The 8,777-nt window shown below is 60.4% G+C and overlaps 1 protein-coding gene across 1 annotated transcript; it reads right to left on the bottom strand.

Annotated features, from left to right (window-relative positions):
• Positions 1–8,440, bottom strand: MS4A15 (membrane spanning 4-domains A15). The gene is made up of 6 exons (XM_003993487.5): positions 8,099–8,440; positions 5,459–5,581; positions 4,395–4,451; positions 2,390–2,482; positions 1,904–2,017; positions 1–1,001 (listed from the first exon to the last, which is right to left on the bottom strand). Exons 1-6 carry the CDS (start codon positions 8,327–8,329, stop codon positions 885–887), a joined length of 735 nt encoding a protein of 244 aa, XP_003993536.2. The 5' UTR covers positions 8,330–8,440; the 3' UTR covers positions 1–884.
• Positions 8,441–8,777: the final 337 nt, after the last annotated feature.

The raw sequence follows: 8,777 nt of genomic DNA, 5'->3' as shown, positions 1-8,777 counted from the left end.
TTCAAAGTGTTAGCCACACTGTTTATTTCCCTCTGTGGTATGGATGAGACGAGCCACCCACCAGGACCTCTGACATCTGGTAGGGGTGTGTCCTTTGCCTCAGACCCCAGCTCAGCTCACAGTGACCTTCAGGGGAAGCTCTGGTCCCCGGGGGGGGGGGGGGGGGGGGGGGGAGGGGCTGCCATGGCTGTGCACCTGTGGATGCTGACTGGGGTGCAGTGGGCTGGCCTCAGCCCTCCCCTGCACACTCCCCAAACCTGACTCCATTTAATACATAAGGAAAATGAGCTTCTCCAGGGGCCTGGGGGGACATCGCCTGACTTAGACCAGGACTTCGGGGAGCCCTGGGAAGGGACTTGAATGCCATGTAGCTAATGCGTTAATTTCCAGGTGGGAAAACTGAGGCTCATGACATTGCCATGATTGCAAAGCAGAGAGCTGGGCCTGGGGCCTGGAGCCCTGAGGTCAGGCCACGGCCAGCTGTGTGGCCTCAGCACTTGGACTCTTTTCTGGAGGATTCTGGGCTCCTGAGCTTAACGGTCTTCCCAAGACCCGAGGGCAGCCTTGAACCTGTCTGCCAGTGAGGCCAGGGATTCCCCCGAGGAAACCGAGAGAAATGCAGAGCAGCACATGGGGACAGTTCCAGAAGGGTGACAGGGCCCAGGGAGCTGAGTGAGGGACACCCACCCTTGACATCAACTAGCTCTTTTAGGAAAGAAGCCACTGAGGGAGATGTGTGGGACAGACGTCCCCGGGGAACACTTCACCTGGGTGCCGAGATGTGTGAGGATGGGGGTGGGGGAATGGGCTGCCCCCAGATTAACGCGGTGGGGGTGGGGGAAAGGCTGGTCCCACGGGCTGGACTCCAACCGGCGGAGTGACCTCTACTCGGATGACTCCTTGGGCACATATGCCACATTGTCGTAGGCGGGGGGCGGAGAGGCTGCGGGGCTGGGGATGTTGAAGTCAGCGCTGAAGGCGTTGGGCAGGAAAATCACAGGCTGCGAAGAAAGAACCCCCGACAGTCCTGGAGGGCTCTGGTGCCTCCGGGCGGTGTTGCAACAGTGCCCCCCTGTGGTCATTCTGAGAACAGCGCCCTAGTAATGAATTCCGTAAGGGAAGAATAGGCTGACTCACCGGCTCCACTAATATTTCAAAAATATTTACGGGGGCCGATTAGGCGTTGGGAGTGCAGCAGTGAACAAAAGAGACAAGAGTCGCCTTTCTCTAGGAGCTAAAGTTCGGGCGTTCTTTCTCCCTGGGCGGCCCCTGCCCCGGCTCCCTCCCTTGGGTGTTCAAGGTTCAAGGCCGACCCTCCGGATTAGTTTCCCTCCCTGTGAGCGCGCACTCCTCCGCGCAAGGCCCTTCAGTGGCCTCACCTAGTTTGCACAAAGCCACCTCCCAAGCAGCACCCCGGACCCTACGGCCTGCCTTTCCCGCCTGAGGCCGCCTTTACTCCACCAACGCCCTACCCGCCCCCCTTCCTGTCTTCACTGTCCTCCAGATTTGGGGAAGCTAAGCTAATCTCCCCCCGAAGTGCGCTGCCCTCTGTGATGCCCCTGTCTGTGCCTCACGGCTTGCGAACTGCCTCTGTGCACAGTACTGCCCTCCAGGACCTCCCCGGGCTCTGCAACCAGGCTCCCAGAGCCGCTGGTCCCTTGGTCCTGGCGCCCCCTTGCGGTCGCGAGGAGAATAGTTCCATCCTCCCCAAAGACTTCGCTGGGTCCCCAGATGTGCAAGAGTGGGGTGGCGGGGAGGCGCAGAGGGGAGGAAAAGGGACTCGTTGCCGCTCCCAATTGCTTTCCCGAAGGAAGAAGGAAGAGGCTGGAAGCAGAGCCTTCCCAGCCAAGAGCCCTCCTCAGAGGCCCCGGGTGGGGTGGGCGGATGGGGGTGGGGTACTCACCGTGTTGGCTTGAGAGCGGGTGGCTTGACACCCGAAGTGGGTGGCAATGACCGCAATGAAGAACTCCAGGATGGTGAAGATGGTAAGCACGGCCAGATAGCCCCTGCCCACGTCCTGGGGACCACACCCACAGTCAAGGCAAGCCCAGGGCTCTATGGGAGGAAGGGGCCCCAGGGGGACGGTAACTTGCCCGAGGTCCCACAGCCAGGCTGGCAGAGCTGGAGCTGGAGCTGGAGCCAGGCCTCCTGCCGTGCGTCCTGTGCCCTCCCCTTCCCTCCGCGGGGCTGCCCCTCCGTGTCCCCAGGCCTGTTCTTGGGAATGGGGTCCCGGGGTCTATGCCCCCATGGGGTCTGTGGGGACTGACAAACTCCGCCCAGGCCCAGGGCCCTGGGGCTCCGGGTGCCGTTCACTCTCGCCTCCCCCACCTCCTGGATGTGGCTGTCCCATGCTCTCCACTCTGGGGGGGGGGGGCGTCTGACAACACACCCAGTTAGTGACACCGAAATCCATGAGCAGAATGGCTGTCCCCGCAAAGGCCGCCACGGCGCTGAGAATGTTTGTCCCCAGGCTGCTTCTCACCTGCAGGAGGGAGAGGAGCAGAGGGAAGAGGCCAGGAGGAGAAGGGACAGAGGAAGGGGCAACAGCCCTCCCGCCCCCGCCTCCCTGGGCCAGGGCTCAGTGGCCACCCTGCGACGCATGCGTTTCTGACCCCTCTCCCTTCTCCGGTGCTCCTCCCACGCCTCAGGGTCGCCCTGCCGCCTTCACCGTGGGTGGGGTCTGCAGCAGGGTCCCTGCCTACCCTCGGGGTGCCCGCCACCCCCAGGCCTGTGCCCTGCGGGTGCAGCTGCCCCAGGAGCAAGAGTCAGGGAGGCCCTCTGCTGTGGACACCGAGGCCCAGCTCGGAGGGTGATGGGGTCGCTTCCATGAGATTCCACGCTGCAGACTCCAGGGGGCAGGGGGCAGGGGAGAGTCTAGGGGCAGGTGCTGAGGTGAGGGTAGGCCAACCTACCAGGCTTCGGGTCAAGGGGATGTCTGGGTGGTCCAGACGGTCGCTCAGGGCTCACCCTCCCTCGGCAGCCGAAACCTGATGCTCTTTTGACCCAGCAGCTGGAACCTTCTGGCTGCATTGCCCTGGCCTTACATCGGGGGACTGGGACGGTGGGACCCCCTCAGGTTCAAAGATCCCTGACTCTTCTTCTGCTTCTCTTTTCTTTTTTGATGCCACCGAGGAGGTCATGGGGCCCTGAGTGGCCTCACGGGAAATCAACTCATTGGTCAACTAATCCAACCAAGTGCTGTTGAGCATGCGCTGCAGCCAGATGCTGTCAGAGGCGCTGTGAGCGCGGAGACAAGTCAGGTCCCTGAGCTCCTGGACTTGACAGCCTGAGGGTCCCCGAGTCCAGTCCTGCCCGGCTGTGACCCATTCTCCACCTGGCCCAGCACCGGACGGCTCCCGAGAGTCCAAATAGGACAATGGGTCCCTGCTTCTGCTCGCAGTGGCCTCCCTTAAATAAAGGCCCTTAAAATAAATCCCACAGTCTCCTTTAGGCCCTGATTCGTCTCCCTCCCCTCGCCCTCTCTGTTGTGTCCTCCCTCTCTGGCTCCTTCATCTCTTATAATCTGCCCTGGCTTCTGTCCCCACGGCCAGCTTCTTCCCCATGGGATACTGGTCCCCGGGCTCTTCTGTGGCTGTCTCCCTCTGAACAGCGAGCTCGGTGGCACCTGCCCCAGGACCCTAGACTGTCCGGGCTGAGCGGAATGACACCCGTTATTCCTCCCCCTTCTCCCCCTGCTCCCCTGCCCCGCTTCTTTGTGGCACTTTTCACCATCTGTAACTACTTACAGATCTGTAACTGTTACCAGACTGTCTGTAACTGTTACCAGACACTGGAGTGTAAGCCCCAGGAGGGCAGGGCCTTGGCCTTCCCTGCTGTGCTGAGCCTGGAGCCTGCTGGCTGGATGCGCTCCCCTGCAAAGCCCACATCGCCTCCCATTGCCCGCAGAGGGGTCCCAGCCACTACCCATGACGACCAAGCGCGTCTCTCCGTCTGATTTCTTTCCACGTGTCTCTCCGTCTGATTTCTTTCCACTTGTCTCCCCAGACCTCTGCCCTGGTCTCGTGGAGCCACACATGGTTTCCATAGCAACCCTGCCCAGGCCTTCTCCTTGTCTTCTCATGCTTTTCCCGCCACGGGATTTCTAAGTCCTCCCAGCCCACCAAGGCCTCCCTTAGCCTCCTCCTCTTCCAAGAGACCTTTTCTCTGAAGGGCCATGAGCACTCCGTCTGTGGACCCTCACTTGCTGCCCTGTATTGTAGGTCGAAAGCGTATCCTGCTTGGTTCCTCCTGTCCTGTGTCTGTGCTGTCTGGCTGTCCTCGGGCACCGGGCACTCAGCAGGCCCCCAGGGAATGTTTGTTGAGTGAGTGAATGGACGGGAGGGGCAGAGTGGAGAGGACTCAGCCGTGGCCCCGGGTCCCCCATTCAGACTTACGAGGCAGCTGGTGTGGCTCTTCTCGGCTGCCACGGAGAGGGACCCTGAGATGACGAACTGTGTGGAGACGAGGGGACCCCGGTGAGGCTTCGGCCAGGACACGGGGCAGGTCACACCATGCCTGGGCTCTGTCGAGGCCGTGGGCACCAGGGCGAGGACAGCGGCCCCTTGGCTGTCACCTTCCCTGCCTCCTGGCCAGCAACCTTGGGATCTCTCTGTAAGGGTGTCCCCTGGTTACTAGGGGCCTGTCCCGGGAACTAGGGCGGTAGCTGGCAAGGTGCATGTTTTCGAGGGACATCACTCACATCTCATGCAAATCTGGCTCTCTCTAAAGGGGGAATTGTTGCAAAGTGATGGTCACCATTTGCTGGTAATTAGCTCCTACTCGCATTAGTTTTTGATTTCCTCAAACTAGAGGACAGGCAGGGCCAGGACTATGCTTTTCAGACGAGGACGCCAGGCCTGGAGGCTGAGTGACTCCATGGTGGCCCACGGTGGTGCTGGGATTCAGACCCCACTGGCCTCATTCCCAAGTCTGCACGCCCACACCCCCTCCCCGGGGCAGCTGGGAGACTCCGGTCTCGGATGGGGCTATATAAACCCCGAAGTGCTCTCTTGACGTTCGAGATTGCCCACTGGCCACGTGCTCCCCGATTCTGCTGCAGGAGTGGACGGCCAGGCGGGCGGGGTGGGATGTGAGCACAGGAATGGGCTGGGGTGTGTGTGTGTGTGGGGGGGGGGGGGTTCGGAGCTGATCAGACTCCCAGGGGACGGAGCTCTTGCAGGGCTGGGACCCATGAGGGGGAGTAGAAGGGTTTCTGGGGGTGAGGCTTGGCATTCAGGTAATACCCAGGTGGTTAGTGCCCTTTAGCCCTGCGGCCCATCCTCTTGGCTCTTGGCTGGGAGCTTTTCCTAGACAGGAGTGGCGCCTGGAGTAGGGTTTGCAGTTAGGAGCTGGATGTAGATTCAGGCCCCTTCCTCCCAGGGCAGCTGTGCCCCAGGGAATGTGGGAGGGGGCGGGTGCGGAGGTGAAAGGCGAGCCCCAGATGGCCCCCGGCACTCACGCAGGCTCCTCCCCAGAAGGGGACGCCGCCTTCGATGAAGAGCATCCCCACGTGGCCGCGGCGGACCATGAGCAGCACGCTGCCGAAGCCCAGGTGGATGAGGCCGATGAGGATCTGGACGGTCTGCGGGAGCAGGCGCGGCTCAGCCGGGCGCGCTCCACACCGCCCCCTGCCGGCCGCGGGGAGAACCTGCGCTCCCCCCCCCCCCCCCCCCCACTGTGATGCTTGGAACTAAACTCCGATTCTGCTCTTTTGAGGAGACATCCCTATAACAACCATCAAGGACTGTCTTAAGGAGGAAAGCCAGCTCCCACATCTGAGGGCCCCCCCACCCCTCGCCTGTTGCCGGGTTTCTACGGATCTGCCTCTGCTTTGTGCTCTGACCCGTGGATGTCCGGCATCCGGACAGCAACCCGATTGCCCAGCAACCGCTGGGTTGCTACCCGGTTTTCTGAGCTCTCGTTTCAATGGCACAACATTCCCTGCACCAGATGCCTCACCCTTTCCCTCCTCGTCGCCCTGCAGCCTGCAGAGAATAATATCTCCTTGAGCATCTCTCTCATTTCAGTGCCTGTCACCGATCCATTCCAGCTGTGTGCTGGGAGCTGACATCTGGACTCGGATTTGGGTTTTTCGAAGCTGATCCATTCCCAGAAGTAGGACGGTTTTCCCAAGGAAGGGGACATGTGGGCTTCTGGTAAGTTCCGCCACGTTTTTTTTCCCCCCATACGTTTTCGGTAACGATTGAGTTCTAGAACGGAGCAGGGACGTTGAAGGCCACCCCCCCCCCCCCAATTCAACCTCTGCCTAACTCAGGAGCCCTTTCCAGCTCCTGACTTGTTAATAGCACCCCCCAACCCTCAGTGGGGAGGTGCCCACCACCACGCAAACCACTGTGGTCCGTTTACGGGCAGTTCTGACTTGGAGCAGATGACTGGGGAACGTTTTCTTGGGATCACGTGGAATAGGCATGTCTTTCCGCGTGCCAAGGATTTGGATATTTATAGGCCCCCCCCCCCGATATTCTCTCCTGTTCTCTCTTCAGCTGCACATCTTTCGTCTTTGCAGTTTCCTTATGTGGCACGGGGTCCCCGCCGCCAGCCCGGCTGTCCTCTGCGGGCTCTTCTCCTGCTCCTGGACACTCCCACCCCTGCCATTACTGCTCACGGAACACCAGCTACCTCCGGCCCCGTGCCCGTCCTCACTAACCAATGTGCTGCGCGTTTTATAGACGTGGCCTCCTCGAATCCCAACACGGTGAGGTCGGTGTTATTATCCTAATTTGGAGATGAGGACACTGAGGCTCAGAGATGTCCAGCGACTTGCCTGGGGTCTCCCAGCGCAGAAGTGGCTGGCCAGCCACCTCGAAAGCTGGTGTTCGTCTACTGGCGACACTCCCAAACACCCATGCGTAGTTTCCACTCTCTGGGTTCTCTGGCAATGTGGATTTGTCTTGTTGGATTCCTTTGGAGGTCATGGCTTCCCAGGTCTCTCTGAGGCTTCGGGATTCCAGGGGCTGATGACCCCATCTCCGTGCACGGTGTCTGGTCCCTTTGCACACCAGTGGATGTGGTGTAGCCTTTAGCATAGAATCTCGAATTCCAGCTTGTTCAAGCCAGAGCTCCTGTGTGCTACAGAGCGGTGGGGTTGAAAACAGAACTGTACGGTCAGGCCATCCTGGGGTACAAGATGCCACTTAGCAGCTGGGTGGCCTCGGGCCAGTGACTTAGCCTTGATAAGGCTCTGTTTCCTAATCTGTCTGACGGGAGCCATGCTCACCGTCTCACAAGGTGGTGATGGGAATCTAAGGAGCCAGGGCCTGCAAATTCCATGCTCAGTGCGTGCCCGGGAGACGACAGCTATCATCGCTGCCGTCATCACCACCGCCATTGCCTCAGCTATGCTTACATCTTCCATTTGGGGAAACTGAGGCCAAGGGACAAACTGAAGACACTATATATGTATGTATGAGGATGAATATGTCTGCCTCTCTGCCTGTCCGTCTATCTACCTATTTGATATTTTCTTCCCACCCGGAGACCAACAACTCAAGGCCATCTGAGGTTGGCAAAGACCTCATGGGACATCTCTCATGGACCCGCAGGAGCTGCCCCCTGCCCACCTCTCCAGCTTCCATCTCCTCTCCCTTCTTCCTCTCCCTCTTCTCATTCCAGCATGTTAACCTTCTATTTCATCTTCAACAAGCCGCACGCGTTCCCACCTCAGGGCCTTTGCACCTGCTGCCCCCTCCACCTGATGAGCCCTTCCCCTTGCTCCCCGTGTTCCCGTGGCTTCGGCCTCCAGGTTGTAGCCTCCCTGCCATCTCCCCACGGAGACCTGGCTGTCCCCCATCACTAGCGTCGTCCCTCCCACATCCGTCATTTTTGACCGAATGACCCTATTTGGAGTCACGTTCTCCATTTCTTGGCTGGTGCGGTCTCTGTGCGCTCCAGGGGGGATGGGTCTGTCTGTCTGGTGCACAGGGGAATCTTCAAGTCCTCACTAAGTATAGCTGGACCGCCTGCCCCTTTCCGAGGTGTCCGTGAGCGCTCCGGTGCTGGGACGCTCCCTCCCGGCACCTGTGCGCACAGGCCTCAGGTGGCCTGGGAGGGGGGTGGGGGGCGGGGGGTGTCTCCTTACCCCTAAAGCTTTGGGCTCTCCCGTCAGGAACGTCTCCGTCTCCGTGGGCCGCAGGTCGGGCGGCTGGGTGGCCCTTGGGGTCTGTGCCCCCAGCGGCGGCTCCTCAAACTGCATCACCCCGGGAGGCTGGCCCAAGGGGCTGGGCAGGATGGCTGGAGGCGGGCGGAGGCCGCCGGCGTCGCTGGGCGGGATGACGACGAACACGCCGTTGCCGGCGGGAGCTGCGGACATGGTGCTGGACGGCCTGGGCGACGAGGGCTCGGGAGAGAATGACGATGCTGCTGGTTACACGTTTGCAGAGAGCCTTTTCGTGTATAAACAACGTGCCTGCTCACTGCGGTCCCTGACGATGGCACCCGAGTCACCGACTGTCCTTGGCGAAGCTTCGCCCCCCCAAGACGTGAAGGGATGTCCTAGATCAAGGCCTCTAGGAGAGGCAGGGCCAAGACTTGAATTCCCGTCTCTGACCCCAGAGTCCCCGCTCTCAGTCTCTGTGCTGTATTGCAGGGAAAGGACCTTTAGGAGGACCATGTACTTAAACCGCCCCTCTTCTCCAGAGAGGGCAAGTGACTTGCCCAAGGACACACAGCTAGTATGAGGCAGAGCTGATCTACCCACCTGCCATTTCCCGTCCCTCAGCCCGGGCTCATGAGCTTGTGTAAGTAATGCCCCTGGGTCA

This window comes from Felis catus, chromosome D1, assembly GCF_018350175.1.
Source record: "Felis catus isolate Fca126 chromosome D1, F.catus_Fca126_mat1.0, whole genome shotgun sequence".
In the NCBI taxonomy this organism is placed as follows: domain Eukaryota; kingdom Metazoa; phylum Chordata; class Mammalia; order Carnivora; family Felidae; genus Felis; species Felis catus.
Note: the sequence above shows the minus strand (reverse complement) of the source record. Positions and strands in the feature narration are given on the sequence as shown.

Excerpts from the sequence above, each read along its gene's own strand:
- MS4A15 (XM_003993487.5), bottom strand. The coding sequence starts at position 8,329 with ATGTCCGCAGCTCCCGCCGGCAACGGCGTGTTCGTCGTCATCCCGCCC. Across the intron at positions 4,452-5,458 it reads CCTTCTGGGGAGGAGCCTGC|TTCGTCATCTCAGGGTCCCT; the intron begins GTGAGTGCCGGG and ends GTCTCCACACAG. Across the intron at positions 2,018-2,389 it reads ATTTCGGTGTCACTAACTGG|GACGTGGGCAGGGGCTATCT; the intron begins GTGTGTTGTCAG and ends TGTGGTCCCCAG.